General features: G+C 37.2%; 1 protein-coding gene across 5 annotated transcripts in view; it reads left to right on the top strand.

The window, feature by feature from the left end:
- Positions 1-8,716: 8,716 nt before the first annotated feature.
- The window catches only part of SEL1L2 (SEL1L2 adaptor subunit of ERAD E3 ligase), a 61,862-nt gene continuing 46,836 nt past the window's right edge, over positions 8,717-23,742 (top strand). For 3 of the 5 annotated variants that reach the window (XM_049651159.1, XM_049651157.1, XM_049651156.1), the window contains exons 1-2: positions 8,718-8,836; positions 13,266-13,428. In XM_049651159.1, coding sequence (XP_049507116.1) covers positions 8,787-8,836; positions 13,266-13,428 — 213 coding nt within the window. In that variant the 5' untranslated portion in view covers positions 8,718-8,786. Of the gene's footprint in view, positions 8,837-13,265; positions 13,429-23,742 lie in introns of all 5 variants that reach the window. The other 2 variants (XM_049651161.1, XM_049651160.1) reach the window with 2 other exon arrangements.

Genomic DNA, 23,742 nt, shown 5'->3' with positions numbered 1-23,742 from the left:
TGTTTCTGAATGGGAAGATTCAAAGTTTAAGATATCTTTTCTTGCCAAATTAATTTCAAAATTGCCCAAAGGGGTTTTCATAGAATTTAATAAGCTAATTTTAATAGTATATATGAAAACAAGTCTAAAGACAGCCAATATACTTTTGAGGTAGAATGAGAAGTGGAACTTGCCCCATTAGATTCTTACTATAAAATTATATTGTATAAAACATATGCTATTGACATATGGATTTAAAAAAATAAAAAGAGTCTAGAATTGGTCCCATATATATAGGGGAATTTGGTATATGACAGAGGTATTACAAATCAGCTGTGAAAAAATAAACAGATTGTATGCAGGCAACTGATTCTCATTTGGAAGAAGATTAAGATCAGATCCCATTCTCACCTCATACACAAAAGTAACTTCTAGGTGGATTAATGACCTAAATATGAACATCAGAACTTTAATAATAATTTTTTAAAAAACATTAAGATATTAGTATAAGAAAGGAATTCTTACAAAAGACTAAAGTAAAACCATGATGCCAAAATTCATAAATTTGACTACCTTAAAGTTAAAAGTTTTAATAGGTATTTTTAATTATACAGTGAAAAAGAACCCACACGTTAAAAGAAGATATTGTAACAAATAGAGCCAAGAAAGAACTGGTTGTATAAAAAACACCTACAAATCAACAGGAAAAACAAGTAGAAAACTCAACAAAGGGGCACCTGGGTGGCTCAGCTGGTTAGGCGTCCAACTTCAGCTCAGGTCATGATCTTGCAATTCAGGAGTTCAAGCACCACGTTGGGCTGTGTGCTGACAGCTTGCAGCCTGGAGCCTGCTTTCGATTCTGTGTCTCCCTCTCTCTTTGCCCCTCCCCTGCTCACACTCTGTCCCTCTCTCTCCCTCAAATAAATAAATATTTTTTTAAAAATTTAAAAACTGAACAAAGGATACTATTCTTAGAAAAAAAACCAATAAATATACTTAACTAGTAACTGCAGAAATTCAAATTTGATAAAGATTTATCATTTCACATTGATAGGCAAGATTAAAAGATCAGATAACCCCTAAGCAACCCAGAATTTAAGGAAATGAGAACTCTTATACATCACTGTTGGGAATGTATGTTTGGTGCAACCTCTTTGAAGCGCAAAATGGTAATATCTAGTAAAGTTTAAGATGCTTATATGCTATACTTGGCATATGTACTTTTAGAAATATATCCTACAGAAATTCTCACATATCTGTATGAGAATATGTGTGCAAGGATTTTCATTGCAGAACTGGTTTTTGTAGCATTCAAGTGGAAAAAGTTAATATCTGTGGAATGGGTAGGGTAAATAATGGAGGAATAAATAGATAAACTGGTTTAGTCATACAAAGAATTTTGACCATTGGCACTGGTTAAAATGAATTAATGAAGCCTACTTGACAGATAAATCTCAAAAGGTAAAAATGCAAATTGCAAAAAAAAAAATATATATATATATATACACATGTATATATAATATACATATACATGTATATACATGTATATGTATATTATATATACATATACATATACATATGTATGGTTTTACAGTATAGAAATAATATTGGGTACATATATGTAGTAAAAGGACTACATAGTAACTTCAGAACAAGAGCTACCTCTGAAGAGAGAACACTGGGATTATGTTGGGAGGAGGCTTTGAGTGTATTTGTTCCATTCTGTTTCCTTAGAGAGATACCTAAAACAAACAGGGCAAAATGTTACCATCTGTTAAATTATGTGAAATGGGAATGTTATGTTGAAGTATGTTTTCCTTTCTGGATTTTTTGTATGTCCTAAATATTTCATGGTTAATTTTTCAGAGAAAAAAATTGAGAAAAAAATGAAAATTAGTTGCCACAAATAGAATCTATAGATGTGCCACTTGCTACAAATAGAATCTATAGATGAATGTATACCAAGTATATTAACTATCAAAATGTTAAAGTTCGTGTGTGTACCACTTACAATTTTCTCATGTATGCTTTGGGAAACAGTAATGTAAGGTGTTGCAAATTAGCAAGTGCAGCTAACTATTAAGCCAGCCAGCAGGCACTCTTAACCCTTCACAGGGCCTTGAATACAGCCTGTCACCATCTTTCTCTTGTCCCTTTTGCTCCCACTCATTGCTGAAGGGCTTTCCATTATCCAAGGTCTCCTATAAGCACAGTCTGAAGTAATGATGTCTAAATCAACTAGTTTGGATATGGTCAGGTGTGCATAATGATGCTCTAAATCATCACCAGGTTAAATCATGCTCATTATCTTTTGTTGGAGAAGGCGGAGGAATATACTGTATACTTTTTAGACACATTTCCATCAGAAAACAGTCAAAATAAAAAGGGATATGACTCATCTAATGGGAAAAAATTATTTATATGGACACATTTCTTAATAATGTCTGAAAGGGGCACCGTGGTGGCTCAGTTGGTTAAGTGTCCGACTCTGGCTCAGGTCATGATCTCACGGTTCATGAGTTTGAGCCCTGTGTCCAGCACTGCGCTGACAGCTAGGAGTCTGGAGCCTGCTTCAGATTCTGTGTCTCCTTCTCTCTCTGTGCTCCTCCCTCGCTTATGTTCTCTCTCTCAAAAATAAATAAACATTAAAAAAATAATAATGTCAGGTAAAAGAAGTATTACTATAAATAAATTCATCATTTAAAATACTTCAATTACAATACATTTATTTTTAAGTGTATTTTCAACTCATTTTTCAAATTTTTCAGTAATTGATAGTAAATTTGTGTTCCTCACATAATTCTGCATATTGTGTAGCTCTGACAAATAGTATGAGCAGACTGTGCAGTCATTCTGCCTACATTTGAATTCTTGCCTATCAGGGACTAACTGTGTGACCTTGGACAGGTTACTTAACCTCTCTGGTCCTGTATCACCTCATTTGTAAAATAGGAATGATAATAGCTCCCTCCTCTCACAGTGAAAAAACTGCTTGGGGACTAAGTGCTTTATAAATGTTAGCTTTTATTATAATATAATAATTATTGTTTTTGGTTCTTCACTTGTTTTATAAACCATATTTCTTTCTGCTAAATTAAAAGTTTGGGGTAGTGAATTAATCTTTGAAAGTCAGAATCCTTGTTATTTCAAGTTTTGCTTAGTAGATATTTGAGGAGAAAATGTTTTTCTACTTACAACACAATTTGTATGCCATTTCCTAGCAATACCACTGAAGGTATTTATGTTTGGCAACAATGATCTGGGGACAGTGTGAATAAACTTGATTATTATAAATATCTGTGCTCTTATCCAAGTGCATTTGAGTTGATCACATCTTTATCTGACTAAACTCTTTGCTGAGTCATTGTTTCTTAGATGGAATGTTATTTTTAGTAATGGATCATTATTCTCCCTCCTTATCTGGGATTGTATCTTCCTGGCAGACATTAAGGGCAAATGTGAAGAGCTCTTCTGATGCATTATTCAGAAAATCAGAAACTAAAGTTGGTTTATATTAAATACAATTGAAATTAAATAAGAAGGATGCAGTGTCTGTGTAGGCAAGATTTTCTGCAAGGGAAAGAACTTCCCATTTTTATCTCCTTGTATCATTTTAATGCTGAAAGCACCTGGTTTTTAGTCAGACTAAAAGATATCCATCTCCTAGCTTAATTGTTAATTCCTTTAACTCTCAATGATCCTTCATGTCATTTTTAATATAACTATAATTTGGCATACAAATATTTTTCTCTTTGCTTTTTTTTTTTTCTCTTTGCTTTTTAAGATGACTTAAATGGTATTTGTTTATTTATTTGAATTTAAATATTAAATTTAAATGTTAAAGTTTTAGATGTGGTGAAACATAGAAGAGAGTGAGGAATACAGGATAGGGCAAGAGAAGGAGTTGGGCAAAGATAGGGTTTCAGGAGAAGTTTAGGGCTTTACAAGTGAATAACACTAGAGGATTTCCCCCTCCCTGTAGGCAAGGGGTTACGCTGTTACCCCTACATCAGTCAATGGCTACAGGCCACCAGCACTCTGCAGGGGCTAACTATCCATGTTGAAGACCTTATCCTTTTTGCTAGACTTCCACAATTCCAGTAATCTTTGTTTCTGTTTCTCCTCAGTCATTTACCAGCCACATATAGACCTGTTTCATCAATATAATTTCAAACTCCAAAATAATTCTGTCTGATCAGAGCCAACTTCCTGCCACTTCTGCTCTTTCTCTTCCCATATCAAACCTGCCTTCACCTTCACAATGACCTCTGTTCCCTCTCCCCACTCCCTTCTCAGCCCTCTGTCCACTCCCCTCAATATCACTTACTCCCATCACCAGTCTGGACCACATGACCAAACATGACTCTCAAACCATCATTCTTCATTTAAGATACACTGCCCCCCCATCATTGTTTCATTGGTTCATTTGCATAGACTGTTTCCTCCAAATGGAATGCCAGTTTCATCTTCTTGGCCCAACAAACTCCTACCCTCCTTTCAAGAACTATCTGAAGTGTCTTTTCATCTGTGAAGATTTTTTTTTTATTTCCCTTAGCAAGAGTCCAGTGCCCAAGCGGGCATTTGCTGTTTGGTCGCTTCTGATCATCCATTTTACTTTTCTCACCCTCTCAATTTCTTTTTAAGGAATTAAGTCTTCCCCAGTGGATATATTCTTACAGGAATGTAATGAGAACCTTTGTCTTCCCTGAATAGACCCATTATACTTGCCATGGAGTCTGGAGCAAAGAGGGGAAGATCCTAAAAGGACTGGATTTCAATCCAGTCCTATAGCAACATCTGTCTCTGCTTCTAGAAAGCTCTGATTCCTGAGACCTACCCCAGTGAGTTTATGAGTTTCAGTGGCCTCCCAATAAGTTGCTTTTGCTTAAGTCAATAATATTAGGTTTCTGTTGCTTACAAAGGAGGCTCCTATGCTCTCATAGTGCCTTATTACAGAGTGCCTACCACATGGCATTGTAGTTTTTGGCAAACATGTCTATCTCCACTGCCAGGCTCAAACAGTGTCTCCATCATCTTTGGAAACACAATATCTAGCATTGTGTCTAACACATGATAAATATTCATTCATACCAATTAAATGGACAAGTAAATGTATGAATGACAGAGATTAAGTTGTTTCCAGCTCTTTCCTTTTCCATTAATATCTGCAGCAAGCAAGTGAGCTCTTTTTGTTCCAAAGCTTTGCTTTGGAATTCATTATCAACAAGAGGATTTTTCTTGAATGCACAAAAACAGGTTATAGGGATTAAAGAATAGACTTGATTAGAGAATTTTATAGATGAAGGGTCAGCAAGAGAACGCATAGAATTCCAGTTCTCCCATCATCTTACAGAGAGGTGAGCTGGGTCCTGGGATTGCTGGACACATGGAATGCTGGACACATTGCTGGGATTGCTGGACCTACTACACTGCCTACCTAGAATATAATCATGATAAAATGACCTTGTCAGAGGTGGACTACTTGGGCACCCAGCTGCCTGGGCAAGTCAGATGTCCAGCACCTGGAGACCTTGGGAGCCAATGAGAAATTATATGCCCTCCTATTTTTAGAAGGTAGCCACTGATCTGATAGGAAGCTGAGTTGGGTGCATCCCTTCCAGTAGGAAGAAAGAGCAGCTTGTTTTCCATGTAATCCAGAGTTGGCATCTGTATTAGTTTGCTAGGGAGGTCATGTTAAAATACAACAGGCAAGGTGGCTTAAACAACAAAAATTTATTTTTCACAGTTCTGGAGGCTGGAAGTTTGTGATCAAAGTGCCAACAGAGTTGGTTTCATTCTAAGGCATCTCTCCTTGGCTTCTCAGTGTATCCTCACATGGTCTTAGTGCCTGCATCTCCCTGATGTCTCTTTCTCTTCCTATAGTGACACCAGTCATATTGGATTAAGATCCCACCCTAATGGCCTCATTCTAACTTAATCACCTCTTTAAACACCTTATCTCCAAATAAAGTTACATTCTGAGATACACTCAACATATGAATTTAGGGGGACACAATTCAGCCCATAACAGTATTCAAGTTAGGTATGAAATGATAATTAACTGCAGATGTAATAACATGTCAAGAACTTTCTATAAATTATGTCTCTGGCAAACACTGAAATACAAATTCATCTAGTTGAAGTACTTCCCATACTTGCTGCTCTCTGGCACAGCTACTCTGCCCTCTTTTACTCCTGATGCTCATTCCTACCACCACTCAGGTTAGCTTCGAGCCCTTATCAGGAAAGAACAACAGGCATCCACTATTTGGCTGTTGAGAAGACTCCAGATTTGGGGCACCTGGGTGGTTCAGTCGATTGGGCAGATTTTTGGCTCTTGATTTTGGCTCAGGTCATGATCTCACAGTTCATGAGATCAAGCCCCACATTGGGCTCTGTGCTGACAGCAGGGAGCCTGCTTGGGATTCTCTCTCCCTCTCCCACCACCTCTCCTCCCCTCTTTCTGTCTCAAAATAAATAAATAAACTTCAAAAATTATCTTAAAAGAAGAAGAAGAAGATTCTGGATTCAGGAAGGTTCTTTACGTCAAGTTCAGAATAATATCCTCGAGTCATTTCCTGACTATGCTTTCCCCAAATTTGGAAATTGTTAAACCATAAAAAGGAAATTAAAGTGTTGTCAAGAGAATTTTATTTGATAATTGAGCCCTCTTATTGTAAAGAAAACTGTTATTTCAGTACATTTGGAAAGTCAAAAATAGAATTACAAATAGAAGTAAAAGCCATGGGTGGAAATCTGTAATGGTGTATCATTTCTCATATGTATGTGCATGCAGAGTCAGCCTTTCAAAATGGATTTTTGCTCTTTGAAAGCATGATAATAGGAGAAATTGCTATTCAAATCAAAGATTGGTAGGTTTTTTTCCCCATTATTTTTCCTCTTTAGTCATGACTATAGATAACATACAACTCAAAGCAGAAATTAGATACTAAAAGTGTCTGGTGTTACTGAATTGATTGGATACCTTGAAGCATTCGAAATAATTGCAAATTAACTTTTAAGTTAAAACAATTTTTGTAATTTAAAAAAGAAATTGAACAACTCTGATGGTTTGTCAGGGAGAAGAAAAACAGGAACCACTTAAAGATTTTTGTAGTCTTGTTAATGAGGCATCAAACCTCAAAATGCCTCTCTTTTTAAATGGTTTCAGGCATGGTTCACCTAATCAGAGGTTTCACTGAGTGTCATAATGGACTTCAAGAGGCACTGTGATGTGGAAGGGAGTGTGAGTGTGAGTGTGTGTGTGTGTGTGTGTGTGTGTGTGTGTTTCACATGTGCACATGCACTGTGTGGGTGTAGTTGGAGCTGTAAAGCTGACTCTCCCTCCAAATAGCTTTCTGCATCTGTAAACTGATGACAATGGTTTGAAAATTGTGAAGTGTTATATAAGTGTTTGAGAAATATTATTGTAGCAGGTAAAATTCCATTTCTTTATTTAAATCCTATAAAATTAATTCTGAGCCCTCTTCCCAACACAGCAAGTTGTTATTGGTACTCTGTCTGTGTGCTTTCCCCAAAGTCTCAGAAAGGTTGTTGGGGAGGAGGAGGGAGCCTTGGGCAGAGCAAAATTTTCAGGGAGATTTTCTCCTCCAATCCTAGATGCACATTGGATATCTAGGCGATGTCCATTTGTCGGTCCTCATATTCTCTTGGAATCTTATAGCTCTAAGGTTTATGGGCCATGTTCAGACAAGGGAGTCTGCAAGATGAGACCTTGGTGCTCAGATCATTTCTTTAGAGTACACCAAGCAGCCCCTTCCCTGAAGACCTTCTGTCCTGCTTTGTACTTGTGGAACCTTGCATTGCTTTCCCAGACTGGGGAGCGTCTTTCTCCTTCCTACCATCAGAAGCATCTTTCTATCTCCTCCACCCTCCAGACGCTTTAACAAAAGACAGGAAGAGGATACTTTTGTAGACAGCTTTTATCTTCTGAACAAAACCAAGGTGATCTTGAAATGCAGAGGTTAAAAAATAAGGAGAGTGTAAAGGAGGAAAGGAGGTTTTTTCGGTTGGTTTTTTAATTAAATTGACATAAGTCAAATTAATAGAAAAACAAATCTAATTTTATATGGGTGAGTAAGGCTTATAAACCATCCTGAGGAAGTAAGGGACTAGGGCTTCAAAGGGAAGGAAGACAATTCACAGGAAGATGGGAAGAGCAAATGTTTGATAAACAAATGATTTTCATGCCATGTAGAGACAATAGGACAGAGAGGAATTTGAACAAACATGACCTACCAACTTCCCCTATCTTACCACACCTAGCCCATACTCTGCATAGTTATCTCTGGTGATAGCTATCTTCCTGGACCAGGCCCTCTATCTAAATTCTTATGGGCAGTTAAGGGGGAGGTAAAAAGCTCTTCTTGAGTCTTTCCAGCCTTGAATGTCTTCAGCTCAAAATAATCCACATGCCGAAATGGCACATATTAGGGAGGTTCATCTGAACCCCCTCATAAGAAAAACCCAAACTAATATGGCAGCACATTATTTTAAAAATATAAAACATGGGGCACCTGGGTGGCTCAGCTGGTTAAGTGTCTAACTCTTGATTTCAGCTCAGGTCATGTTCTCATGGTTTGTGAGACTGAGCCCCATGTCAGGCTCTGTGCTGACAGCATGTAGCCTGCTTGAGATTCTCTCTCTCTCTCCCTCTCTCTCTCTCAAAATAAATTTTAAAAAATAAAATATAAAACATAAAAATGATGTTATTTTTCCTTGTTTGCCCATATATAGTAAGAAAGCAAGCAAAGAAAAATTTCACAGATGGAGACCAGCTGTTTAAGATGGGCATCAAGATTCTCCAGCAGTCTAAAAGCCAAAAACAAAAAGCAGAGTAAGTCTTTATCCAGTTATTTAAGCCAACTTAAATTCCTGGCTGAGAAAAAAGAACAATTCAAAATCTCATTTGTTGTTAAAAGCTTATTGGGATAACAAATAAGTTTATTTGCCCATAAGCTTTTGTTTTGAAAAGGATCAATTGATGTTTAAAGAATCCTACAAATTACCAGCCTAAACAAACAGAATTGTATATGAAATTGTGGTCCCTACATTTTAAGTGAAATGCAGAGTTAAGGCACTGATCTGAGTATTCAGGCAAGAATATTCTGTTTTGACTTTTATTTATTAGGTATTTCAAATAAAATAAAATCTGTTATTTGAATTAGAGTGGTTGTTTTAGAATGCTTTATTCTGCCTAACTCAGCATTTGTAGAGCACTTTGTGGTTTTCAAGGCACTTTCATGTATGTGATTCCATTATATCCCAGAACAGCCTTATGAGTTAAGAAGAGCTTCATGTTCCCCCTGTAAACAGCTGAGAATAGAGATTCAAAGATGTGAGTGAGATGATCACAAGTACACAGCTGGGACATAACCAAGCTGTGGCCACATGGTCTCACTCCATGTTCATCATTTCTCTTTTTCCTTGTCTACTTTGTCTGACAGGGAGGAAGAAATATCTTGTCCCCAGAGTAGAGGGACGCAACATGAGGTCACCCCTCAAGTCTCTAATTAAAACCTTGGGATCGAATCCTAGCTGTGCCATTTACTGGCTGTGTTATCCTGGACAAGTTACTTAACCTCCCTGTGCTCTGGATAGTGCAGTCAGGCTCTTAGGAGGATGCCCAACACATAGTAAGCAGAAGATAAAGATTTGTTATTTTTATCTCTAGTCCTCTAAATGGTAAGAGGAAGAAGGTGTGGGAGAGAAGAAAACAAGTGTGTCCCGAAGCAATAATAATAAAAAGAATGGGCTCTGTACCTCCAACTAGGAGACATCTTCTATTTTCACACAAATTGGGCATACCAGCTCCGGGGAAAGCAGCCCAGTGCTGTGGTAGCTGACCCTAGACAGGGCAGCAACAGAGCCCCTGAGTTCTTTCTTAAAATTCAAAGCTTCCCAAAAGAGCATAAGAGTATAGAGGGTAAAGGGGCACTTGACTATAAACAACTTCCATTTATTAAACTCCTTCTTTGTGCTAGTTATTGTTCTGGGTATTTATGTATAGAATATCATTCATTGCTCACAATGATATTAAGAGTCATAAATTATTATCCCCAAATTATACAGGAGTAAATGGAAGGTCAAAAATATTCTGTAATTCTTCCAAAGCAGCAAGAAAGGAGGTAAAGGAGTTGGACCTCTCTCTAGGGAAAGTTAGAAGCTCCTTATAAGAGCAAAGGAAACCATCCCCTACAAAACCTGGATGTCATGCTGAGCATGTCTGGGCGCTATCATGATGAGTATGGGGTTAAATCAGACCCCCCAAAATACAATCTGGCCTGCTATGGAAGTCTGCTCATTCATGTGCTCACTAAATGAAGGAGTAAGAATAAAGAATTCTCAACCCAGCCCACCCAGATGAGAGAACAATGGAATTCTGGAAAGGGGCTGGTCCCTCAGATTTCAGGTTAATAGCAGATGAACCCAAGATGAAGGCCCACTGGGTATACCCTGTTAAGTTCAAGGAAACCCTAGATTCAGTCTAAAGGGACAAAATCACTCTTAGAAGCTCCCAAGTAACTATCCACTTAACCTTGATGGGTGCCTTCCTCTTTGGCTTAAAGAATGGGAGGAAACCCCAGCTCTGAAAGCAGACCATCCAGCAGTGCAGGAACTTACATGCCTACCTAGGTGTCATTCAATCTCAGTCTATTCTTGCCTAGCCTATCCTTGCTAAAGAGTTCCGGAAGAGCAGCTTTTTTCTTTCTTTCTTTCTTTCTTTCTTTCTTTCTCTCTATTTCTTTTTAAGATTTTCTTTTTAAGTAATCTCTACACCCAGCATGGGGTTCGAACTCACAACCCCAAGATCAAGAGTCACATGCTTCACCAACTGAGCCAGCCAAGCACCCCAAGAGCAGCTTATCTTTGCAGTCGCATAGATACATGAGAAGGTGCATAAAGCTGAGTCCCCTGACCCTTCCCAGTTGGTAGATAGAAAACTGAAACCAAATCTGTTCACAGCAAGAGACTTCAGGAATTTGTGGGCAAACTGAGTGAAATTCCTTCAGTTATCAGGACGGTCAAGCCAATTACATCTAATATAGCCATCTCTAAGATTCTGGTCAGAGGACAGAAAAAACACCCTACTGACCACAGAGGAATCATTTCTCTCCCATTCATTCCTCTATCCTATGCCCTCCTTGTTCACCACTTCTTGTATAAGATAAAGGTGCTACCAGTCCTTTTGGCTCATCGACACCCACATCTTGACCCCATTCATTCACTAATTCATTCAGCTACAAATGGTCAGTAGTGCTAGAAGTAAAGATGTTAAGCGAGCATATGTCAGGGAGACACAAACCTGTCTGCAGGAGTCAAGAAGCCTTGGAGACAGCCGGAGTTAGCTGTCATTAAGAATTACTCTCCATTAGCAAAGAAGATTTGTAAGTAAGCTGCTGCCCTACGCCAGGTTTCTAATGTATCCTAGAGATGCATTTAGTCTCCTTCTTCCCCAGCACCTACCTTAGCATCCAATACCAGATTCTTTAGAAATTTTCCAGATACCTAACTAAACTTTCTTTTGGGGATCTGCTAATGCTGCCCAGTTTCTCCTACATTTTCCGTCTTGGGGATTACAGTCCAGATCTTAATCCTACCTAATGTACCAACAACTTTCCTCAGCCCTGGGTCCTGCTTCTAGTATTCCTTATGTCACCTTGGACTTTCCTGAGAGGGGACCAGAGACACCTAGAGGAATTGATTTTGCAACCTTTTACTGCCCCCTGGGATCAGCAAAGGCTCCTGCAGCCCATCTCAAGTTTCTCTGCCCTGTTCCATGTTGGTGCCCTTCTAATCCCAGCAGGCTATGTGGTTGCAGCAGCAAACCATGTGACAGAAGGGCTTCAGGGAATCTGTGTCCTGATGTCATGCCTGCCCCTGGATGCCAGACATCTGTACTCACTGGCCTTTGAGACCTTCTGTCTTATTTGCCTTCTGGTCCCCAGAATCTCAGCTTGCTCTGACTATGGTTAATCTCTGGCTTCTTTTGTTTCACTGGAGTCTATTCACTGTGTTGGCATCCAGAACCCTAATGCCTATGTAGCTATCATTCAGTCCAAGCCCATTCTACCCTGCTCCAGCCACCAAGAACAGATTCGTTTAGCATCGGCATGGACAGGCGGTACATAAAGCTGAGTCTCCTGATCCTTCTGAGTTTGTAGTAATGGTAGATTCATGTATTTGTTCCTATATTGGAATCAAGGTCACCAGTAGAAGTTGCTTTCTTGTCTTACCGGTACCAAAAAGGAAATTATAAAAGTAAAAATAAAACCCAAAAGTACTCTCTGTCTCTGACACAAGTTTTGACCTTGAAAGGCTCTCCATCACTACTTGTTATACACATCAGGTCCAGGTGATTTCTGACTGGGACTCAGAAAATACAGTATAAGGCAATCCTATGGCATCTATCACTAAGCTTTCACACCATTTAGCCACAAATTACAGGAGAACAATTGCCATGCTATGAAACTTTAGAATTTATGCAATTGTCATTGTCACTGTTGTCATCATCATCATAGTTAAAGTTTTTTTAGTGCTTACTATGTACCAGGCACTAATGCCAAGCACTTCATTTGGAGTATCTCACTGAATCTTCTCAGCAACCCTATGAAGCTAGTACTATTATTATCCCTACTCCATAGATGAGAGAAGCACAGAGAAATTAAATAACTTGCCTGAAGCTCCCACACTAACAAGTGGTAGACACAGATTTTGAACCAGGCAGTCAGACTTTAGAGTCCTAATAACCATTGCGTTTTATTTGGTTATTGTTTTTCCACATGGTGCTGAAGAATATGTTCTGTTTTAGAAAATTATTTCAGAATATAAAGGGACTTTTGTTTTCATGATAGTAGCTCTCTACATGTGACATTCCAGTTTTGATTATTTTTTGATTGGTTTTTATTATATTCTTACATATTTCAGAGTTCAGTTTGTAAAATAAATACTCCTATAATGTGGGTGGCCATGGGAAAGTTCACTTTTAGGACAAGGGCCTCAATATTTCACTTCACTTGGTGAATAAGCTTGAAGCAAATTTCTCCTTTTTAGCAGCTTCACTGTTTGTCAGATATATTTGAAATTGTCATCTTAGATAATGGCTGGAAAAAAACCTACTGGTCTATAGATGTGATGGACTTCAGCTAAGTTTTATTGTTAGCAGCAATGACAACTTGGTCCTACTTGTTAGAAGTAGTCTGAAGGAGGGAGCAGAAAATTTCATTTTTGATAATCAAACCTCTACCTTCATATTTTTTAAACAGAGCCTATGTATTCTTTGCCAAAGCAGCTAACATGGGAAACTTGAAAGCTATGGAGAAAATGGCCGATGCTTTGCTATTTGGAAATTTTGGTATGCAAAACATAACAGCAGCTATCCAATTATATGAGTCCTTGGCTAAAGAAGGATCATATAAAGCCCAAAACGTGAGTTTTGAACAAAAAGTAAACCTTACATAGTAGATAAATGACATGTGAAAGGAGTTGGGCAATAGTATTCCCACTCTACCACATGAACACAGACCTAGGGAAGTTACTGTAATGCACTGAAAGAATAGTATTGGCGTAGGGACATAGCAAGAGCCCTGGGCAAATTCTTCCAGTTACATAGGTAAATGTCAGGAATGGAACAGAACTGCTCTCTAATTCAGCCTCCCATCTTAGGTCCATGGGTGTGTTTTGAAATAATTTGAGAACTCTGAACCCCTAATATAGTTACATTTAAATTTCCTTTTCTATTTTACTAATGCATTTCATTTCATTCAAAGAATAACATAATTTCATAAAGTATCTGGAAAATAGATAGATAGATAGATAGATAGATAGATAGATAAAGCAAGCCCTTCGCAAGCCAACCATTCTGACTCAACTACTGATAGGACTGCTTTATATTTTTGCTTGGCTTCTTCCTCATGCACCTCTCTTTTTACATCATCTTAATCACAACACAAATGCATATATAATTTTGTTTCTGGCTACTTTCACTTAATGCTACACCAAAAGCTTGTTTTCATCTTGTTAGTCTTTCTAATAAAAATATTTATTTCTGATTACAAAAGAAATTCATTCTCATTACAAAAAAAAAAGTCTGAGAATTCAGACAGTATAAAGAAGAAAGCAAAAGCTATCTAAAAAGCTTTCCTCCCAGAGATCATTTTTGGTATCATCCAGTAAATTACAGAAGCTAGACTTTGGAGTCAGAAAGACGTAAATTTGAATTCACTCTGCCACTTGCTTATTAGATCCCTCCTTAACAAAATCCTTTCCCCTTCTACACTCTCTAGTTGTGTTTCCCTGGTAATCTAATAGGAGTAAAATGTTAAGTTGTTTTTAAGTAGCATTGCTTATGATTGCAATGACTTCTGATTGGCAAACTCCCTTTGTACTGGGGCAAACAAACTGTAAATTAATTGTAAATACCTGATGGTGGTAGTGATTCTCATGAGAACCCTGGACACTGTACCTATGAAATCGTTGCTTGAGGAATGAAGATCCTGAACCCACTCAGTATGGATCTCACCTCCTGGAGTCTGAGTCATCATCTGAAGGACCAAAGACAATGGCTGCTGGAAGACTGTGTGAACTGCAGCAAGAACTCCCACAGAAGGGAAGGCCTGATGCTGCCCTGCTGGGCGACCATCATTCCTGTGCTGTATCCACCTGAATAGACTGATGGCAAATGTAGCCTATGAGTCTCTATGTTTGTTTTGTTGAACCAGAACCTGGGTCAGAAGACCCCTGATGGGTGGGACAACATCCCTAATTTTCACCTCTGGAGTTAGGATATGATAGAATGCTAGATACTATGTCCATCTGGTTCACAGCTCTATCTCTAATAAGTCTGCACAGTGCCTGGGACAAGACATATATGTTCAATGTTGAACCAATTAATGATGAATGAGTTAATGGAATTATTAACTGAGGATTAATTAATTAATTGAGGATTAAAGTAGTGTATGAAGGCACTTAATTCCATACCTGGAACTTTGTAATCATTCATAATAAAGAAAGGATATAAATATTATCATTACTCCTACTATTATTATTATTCTAGAATTTTCCCATAATGATATAGAATTTTCTTATAAAAATGAGATACTTTAATTGCTATTTCTTAATCTCCTCTTTACTCACTAAATAATATGCCATAAACATCTTGCCATATAAATATATATAGATCAACATCACCATTTTAAATATCTGTATAATTTTAATTAATTTAAGTTGTTGAATACTATCTTTACCCCAATTAAATATAAAATATTATATTTACAAAATACTAAACAGATTTATAAATGTTATAATAAAATATGAGAGTTTTAAATTTTAATTACCCATATTTGGTTAATCAAAAATATAAAGTTCCAAGACAGACTAAATGTTACCATCATGTCCAGCACTAAAAATGATATCTCCTAGGGGCACCTGGTTGGCTCAGTAGGTTAAGTGCCCAACTCTTGATTTCAGCTCAGGTCATGATCTCAGGATTGTGAGATAGAGCCCCACAACGGGCTTTGCACTGATAGGGTGAAGCCTGCTTGGGGTTCTCTCTCACCCTCCCCCATACACACATACATACATGCTCTCCCTCTCTCTCTCAAAATAAATAAATATTTAAAACTGATATTTCCAAATTCCTTTTCAAACTAGTGAACAGGTACTTTATTTTTCAGTGGGAGTATTAATTAGTTAATTAAGCCACTAGTTGCTTTGTGGACACCTACTCTGTAGCAAACATAATCCTAGTTGATGGGTAGAAAAAGACTAATAGTTCACAGTCCTTATGGGTCAATTTGAAATGTAAACATATAATTGAAGCACAATTTATTTTTTAATTTTTTTATTTAAATTCAAGTTAGTTAACATATAGTACAGTCTTGGTTTCAGAAGTAGAACTCAGTGATTCATCTCTTACATATGACACCCAGTGCTCATCCCTGAAAGTGCCCTCCATGTATTATGCTAAGCAGAATAAGTCAGTCAGAGAAAGACATATATCATATGATTTTACTCATCTGTGGAATTTGAGAAACTTAACAGATGACCATAGGGGAAGGGAAGGAAAAATAAGATACAAACAGAGAGTGAGGAATACCGTAAGAGACTCAAATACAGAGAACAAACTGAAGGTTGATAGGGGTGGGGAGTTTGTAAGGTAGAGAAAATGGGTGATGGGCATTGAGGAGGGCACTTGCTGGGATGAGCGCTGGGTGTCGTATGTGATGAATCACGGGAATCTACTCGTTAAGTAGACTACACTGTATGTTAACAAAGTTGAAAAATTAATTAACTAATTAATTATTTTTTTAAAGTGCCCTCCGTAATACCCATCACCAATTTAACCCATACCCCCACCCACCACCCCTCCAGCAACCTTCAGTTTGTTCTCTGTATTTAAGAGTCTCTTATGGTTTACCTCCCTTTGTGTTTTATGTTATTTTTCCTTCTTTTCCCCCCATGTTCACCTGTTTTGTTTCTTAAATTGCACATATGAGTGAAATTATATGATACCTGACTTTCTCTGACTTCTCTGATTATTTCTCTTAGCATAATTCACTCTAGTTCCATCCACGTTGTTGCAAATGGCAAGATTTCATTCTTTTTCATCACCAAGTAGTATTCCATTGTGTATATATACCACATGTTCTTTAATCCATTCATCAATCTATGGATATTTGGGCTCTTTCCATACTTGGGCTATTGTCAATAGCACTTCTATAAACATTGGGGTGCATGTGCCCCTTTGAATCAGCATTTTTGTATCCTTTGGATAAATACCTAGTAGTGCAATTGCTGGGTTATAGAGTAGTTCTGTTTTTAATTTTTTTGAGGAACCTCCATAATGTTTTCCAGAGTAGCTGCAGCAGTTTGCATTCCCACCAGCAGTGCAAAAGTGTTCCCCTTTCTCCATTCCTTGCCAACATTGTTTATTTCCCGAGTTGTTAATTTTAGCCATTCTGACAGGTGTGAGGTATCTCATTATGGTTTTGATTTGTATTTCCCTGATGATGAGTGATGTTGAGCATCTTTTCATGTCAGTTAGCCATCTGGATGTCTTCTTTGGAAAGGTGTCTGTTCATGTCTTCTGCCCATTTCTTCACTGGATTATTTGTTTTTTGGGTGTTGAGTTTGGTAAGTTCTTTATAGATTTTCGATGCTAAGCCTTTATCTGATATGCAAATATCTTCTCCCATTATGTTGGTTGACTTTTAGTTTTGTCGATTGTTTCCTTTGCAGTGCAGAAAGTTTTTATCTTGATGAGGTCCTAATAGTTCATTTTTGCTTTTATTTCCCTTGCCTCTGGAGACATGTCTAGTAAGAAGTTGCTGTAGCCGAGGTCAAAGAGGTTACTTGCAGCACAACTTAGATAGACTACAGTATAAAATGCTTTAGGCACAGAAAAGAGTCTAACTGGTTCTGCCAGAACAGGTAAGGAAGGCTTGTAGGAAGAAGTGACATTTCTACCCAGTCTAGAATATTGGATATAGGCAACATAAAAGACTTAGTTGTCCCTATTTAAATAAAGTTTTTGATACAAAGTCAAACTGCTACTCACAGAAAATAAATTCCAAATTAACATAAATCATACATAAAACACATGGATATCAGAGCTGTATTCAGAATATCACTCCCCATACTCTAAGTAATGTGGTTCCAGCCACAGATCATCCTCTAATCCCTGTTAATTGACCCTGAAATGCTTGCCATTGGTTTGAAGGAGAATCAGGTAGGAGAATGTCATTGGCTGAGTGCTAATCCGATGCCAGGAAGAACAGGTCTAAATGCATGTCTGTTGGCCATGCCATCTTTGTAGAGAAAAGCAAGCATTGTTGGGACAGTGTTCTCAAAAATGTGCAGTTGCAGACTTCAGCGTGGTATGGTATGGTATGGTAACAGGGGTTCTGGAGTCAGAAAGTTTGACAGTTTGTGAATGCAGCTTCTACAACCTAATGAGCTTCCATCCTGTTCATTCTTTCAGTGTCACTTCTCTAAACCTTAGATGTCCCAAACCTGAAAAGGGAACTGATAAGAAGGCCACACTACTTTATAAGGTTACTGCAAGAACCAAACAACATGTACACGATCCCTTAGCAGATGTTAAAGAACACCAATGAATAATGTCGTGTAACACTTTTAGTCCTAACAGCTTTGTCTTTGGAGTCAGTCAGTCCTGGCTTTACATCTCAGCTCCAATACTGGCTCTTGTGACCAGCACTCTCTGAGTCTCAATTTCCTCCTCTGTAAAATGGGGATAATATCTGTCTGATATATGTGTGTGTTTGGTCTCAGGAGGATAAGAAGATAGAATATGAGTGCAGACAAACATCACCTGAAAGGCTGAGATTGACCTGATACGCAAATTTCAACCAAACTGTTTCATTGAAATGCTACAATACTAGATGGCAAAAAGTCTCTGTCCCAAGCACTTCCCATGCTCTCCCTGACATCCTGGACACTCTTATTCCTTACTCAGACTCCCCCTCCCCTCCTGACCTCCCCATGATCTAGTGGCCAAATTGTTAACAACTGGATGAACAGGGAGCTTACAAGACCCTGGTCTAGTACTACAGCTGGATTGCTGGATTCTATTCTGTAATTTTGTTGTCATCCCTGTCATCGCTATAAGAAAACCTGTTTCCAGCAGCAAGTCTGCTTAAAGTTGATTTATGTCCTTTTACAAAGAACAACTAAAGAGATTCTGTGCTACAACTAGTTCAATGACTGCAACTAGGATGGCCACAGGCCACATTGACTACAGCTTTCTAATAGAGAGTTAATAGGCTAACAGGCTGGGTGTCCACCTTTCTTCTCAGGCTGTTTGTGCCACCCAGGTACAGGAATCCTGCCTGCACTCTTAGCAAATATTTCTGGGAACTGTGAGGACAATTTAGCAACAGCAATGTGGGTAAAGAAGCTGGAAACATATACTAAGAATGGCAATGAAAGAGAATGAGAGGGATAGAGATAGATAATGAAGAGTATGAAGACACCTATCTCTGGGGAACAAACGAAGAACAAACAGAAATAATGAAGTGTAATAAATGAAGAGCCTAGGGTGCCAGAAATCTAGCAAAGACCTGGATTAACAAAGAAAAAATGAAAAAGAGATGAATCCATATTATAAAGTGGTAGTAAGGGGTCAGGAGAAAATATAATTTCAGGCTATGTATAAAGGGAAGCTGGATAAAGGAACAAAGGCATAATGATTTCTTTCACGTACTCTGAAGGGCTTATCCCACAAAATTCCAAATTGAAGGAAATTCTGATAAGAACAACAAAAGCATTTATCAGTATGAACAGAGTCTTTTATATTAATTTTCAAAGAAACTATACCTTCCAAATAATAAGAACTGTTAATTAACAGAGTAGTCTTCATGAAAATGGTGGAAATTGAGGAAATAGCAAACAAAACTAAGTCAAACACTAGAGGATGTCCTTTAAGATACTGTACTATACCAGCTGAGAGTAGGTAAATTGTATCACTTTTATTTCTGATTCTCATTCAGGAAGCAAAAATTCAGAATTAGAAAGATTCACTCTTAATATCAATGAATAGCTTCAATAGGAAATTTGTCAATTTGCCAACAAGAAGGTAGGGTTAAACCTCATTCCTTTAAAAATCACAAAATAGGGGCACCTGGGTGGTTCAGTCAGTTAAGCAACTGACTCTTGGTTTCAGCTCAGGTAATGGGTTTGAGCTCCGTTTCAGGCTCTGTGCCAGCAACATGGAGCCTGCTTGAGATTCTCTCCCTCTCCCTCTCTTTCTGCCCCTCCTCCATTTGTGCTCTCTCTCTCAAAGTAAATAAAAACTTAAAATAAAATAAAAAAGAATAACAAAATAGATCATCCACGTTGTATCACCTTAAAACTTAATTTAATTGTGATAATCTCTAAATGGTGGTATTATTTGTAATCATTTTCTTTTTAAAAATATTTTACTGGGTTTTATTTATCTAAGTTTTTAAATTCATGGGTATGTATTATTTTGATATCAGAAGAATTACTTAACACAGATGCATGTACTTCCTTAGTTATGTAGTTCAAAAAATCTTACTATGAATGAGAAAATCCATTCTATTATGTAAAAATAACTTTAATTGATATATTAAGGAGGATATAAGTGACTGTGTGCTTTTCCATACTTTGTAGTTCTAGAATAATTCTATCTCAATGGCAAAGATTTCACATATTTTCATTTATTTTTGGATGTGAATTATAGAGGTGTTTTGTAGAGGGACTGTACTTATTAGCACTGTTCTTCTACTGAAAAAAATCATTTTTAGTATCAACCTAATAATCACTTTGATAATTTTAGGATTACCTGTGTAGAACATTTCATCTTGACATTAATGCTCTTTTTGTATTAAGGGTACAGATAGGATCTGAGTTGTTCATTAGCATTGATTCAAACTTTCGTTTGGTATGCAATTTGAGCTAAAAGTAATGATCTTGGATGCTTTCAAGACTTGTGCAGTAATTAAAGAAAAAATGCTTAATCTTTTCTCTTTTAATAATAATCTCCTATATAAAAAGTAAAAGGATTATGTAAAATCAAATTGTTATTATGGAACCTGAGTAATTTGCTTTGAATATAATAAAATATTCTCTATTCTTAACTCATTCCACTCAAATCCCAGCTATTATAACAGTTTCTTACAAACCAAAGCACAATTGTTGAGTTCAGAATCAAGTCTTAACAAAACTCTTTTGCAGAGTTTGACCTTTAAAAGCCACTGGAAGGGTCATTGATGTCATCACTATTATATAGCTTCCTTTTTGACTTACAGCATTTTTGTTTCTGGATTAAGCTTGAACCATCCTATAATTCATCTCATTTCATCTCAAATATATCTCAGAAGACAGACAAAATCCTAAAACTGTTTATTGTAAAGTTGTTAGGTGACAATGCCCAAGTGTAAAGGAATAAGACAGCACTGGCTATAATTAGCATATTCACTACATGAAAACCCAGAACATCTTTTGTCTTCTTTTACTTCTGGAAGGAAGGAAGGAAGGAAGGAAGGAAGGAAGGAAGGAAGGAAGGAACTTGGACACGGGTCCAGAGGTCATGAACGATCCCTAGAGGTTTGGCTCTTGGGCCCTCCACTGTGCTTCCAGTTGAGGGGCAATCTCAAGTGTCTTAGGCCTGTGGGCACAGAGTCTTGGCTGAGATCCAAGGGACAGCAGCAGGGATTTCTGCCACAGTGATGGCGAAACAGTGTGTGCCTTACTACAGAGGTGGTCGCTTCTTGTAATAAAAACAATATTTATGTAGAAAGCAAAAAAAAAAAAAAAAAAAAAAGGAAGGAACTGAAGGAATTTAGTTGAGTCCTCCAGAGAGTTAATTCAAAATCACCCATTGTTATTTCTCAGTGAAAGAGAGAGGGAATGTGCCTTTGGGGCTGGTTTTAAAACTGCTAAAATCATTGTTTTCCGGTCTTACTTTTTAGAATGAGCTTTATACAGAGAAAGGCTTCCCTCCCCAGGCACAGAATGGAAATTTAACTCCCACACAATCCACAACTCACAAATTTCTTCAGAATCAGGCCAAAAAGTGTGATAAGCTGTGCACAAAATTATACACTTTTGGTGAAAGTATTTTAAAATACAAGCTCAACTGAATAGAACAGTATCTTTATTTACTTATATAAAGGTCAGTATATTTGTTTACTGTTAAAATTTCTAAATAAATAAACCAGTTTCTAAATTCAGCAGAATCAAAAATTGCTAAGAGTTGCAAGAAAAATAAAAATCTAATATTGACTAAAGACATCCTTAATAGGAGCCAGTAAGGCCATTTTAAATATAAACTATAAGGGTTAGAGAAGTACCAGGATTCCAGACGCCTTCCATTTGTTATAACAGCCTTATGGTCAACTTTCCAATAAAAAGATCATGTTTGAGACTAAAGAGGAATTGGTCGAACCATAGATTTTTTTTCAGTGTGTGGATTAAGTAAATTACACAAATTATAAACCACATATTACAGCTATTATGCTTTGCTGAACTCTGTAGTCAGTTCTTTAAACAGTAACATAGTTCTTTGCCTTTGAAATTGTAATAAAAAGTTTAAGAAAATATTCATTTTCTGTTTGGAATGAATTATCAGACTTCGTGGTATCTTCATTTTAGTGAGACATTTAACAAAACCTTGCATGATATTTTCATAAACTCAGTGAAACAATGGAAATGTGGGCTTTGATGATAGTAAGTAAAGAGTAGACTCATGGGTCGATGCCAAGGTGAAAGCAAGTCTATGGCAATCCACCAAAGGATTCTGCCTATGACTTTGTATTCTTCAATATTTCATCAACTATTAAGTTGAATGGATAAGACAAGATTATTTTTAATATAAAGCATGGAAAATTATATTATCAGTGATATACATAAGAGTGTGGGATGAACTCCTAAAAATGGTGACAGGAATTATAAATTTCCAAATGAGTAGAATCTTGAAAATATTAGGAACACCAAGACAGACTTTTACAATTATATTATGACAAAAAATAGTGTTATGATTCTGTCAAGAAGAGGTGCAAGGAGAAAAAGTGAGAAAGTAAATGACCTAAATGTAAATGACCTAAGTCATCTATAAAATAGCAAATGTACATATAATGTATGAAATATAAAAATTAACCACAACTGGTAGCAATTTATCAAGAATTATAATGATGACAAGTTATGTGAATAAAACAGCAAAAATAATTAAAAGTGGTTGTTTATGAAGGGAATAAAGAGTAGCCAAGAAAGGAGCAGGACATTGATGTCTATATTTTAAGCCATCAGAAGTATTAAAATTGTCATTGTTAATACAAACACATGTATTTTTATTTTTTATTTTATTTTAGAGAGAGAGAACATGTGAATGGGGGAGAGGGGCAGAGGGACAGAGAGAATCCCAAGCAGGCTCCACACTGAGCATGGAGCTGACAGAGGGCTCAATCCTACCACCCTGGATCATGACCTGAACCAAAATCAGTTGGACACCCAACTGACTGAGGCACCCAGGCACCCCTGTATTTTTAAATATATTAAAATTTAAATTTAGATACTAACTTTCTCCCCAAGGAGGAATTGTGTTTAAAATAAAAATCAAATCCTCTCCAACTAAAAAGAAACCAGCTTCTTTGGAAGATGTCAAATTCTGGGTGTGGGACAAGAAATGTACAAGATGCTCTTGAAACATCTTATTATACAAGGGGTCATATCAATATAATACAAGGTGCCATATAATACATTACGATAACAAAGAAGCTGTCAGAAAATACCATGGTCATGACCAAAGGACTGAGCAAACTCAAAATAGGCTACTACTATTGACTCAAGATGGAAAAATTGAGCACTAACATGAATAATTACCACAATGGACTGACATACCTCAAGTATACTAAAAGTCATTAATTCATAATAATTAATAACTAGAATGAAGTGAGATACCCCCACATTCTTCTGGCTTTTGTAAAGCATCGTCATGATTTTTTTTTCTCAAAAATGGCCACATCAATTATTTCCAGTCCCATATACTATTTCAACACCCAACCAACATAATCAAAAAATGGAGTCTATCTTCCCTCCCTCCTATTTTCTACTACCTAGGGGAGATTCTTGACAATTTCAAACAGTAGAGTTTGGTAGAAGTAATGCTACATTTCCGAGGGAAGTCATAAAAAGTATACAGTGCTGCTTAGCTCTTCCTCTCAAGAAGCTCACCCTTGGAACTCAGCCACCATGCTCTGAGAA

The sequence above is a fragment of the Panthera uncia genome, assembly GCF_023721935.1.
Source record: "Panthera uncia isolate 11264 chromosome A3 unlocalized genomic scaffold, Puncia_PCG_1.0 HiC_scaffold_11, whole genome shotgun sequence".
NCBI lineage: Eukaryota > Metazoa > Chordata > Mammalia > Carnivora > Felidae > Panthera > Panthera uncia.
The sequence above is the reverse complement of the archived record's forward strand: the minus strand, read 5'-3'. Positions and strand labels throughout refer to the sequence as shown.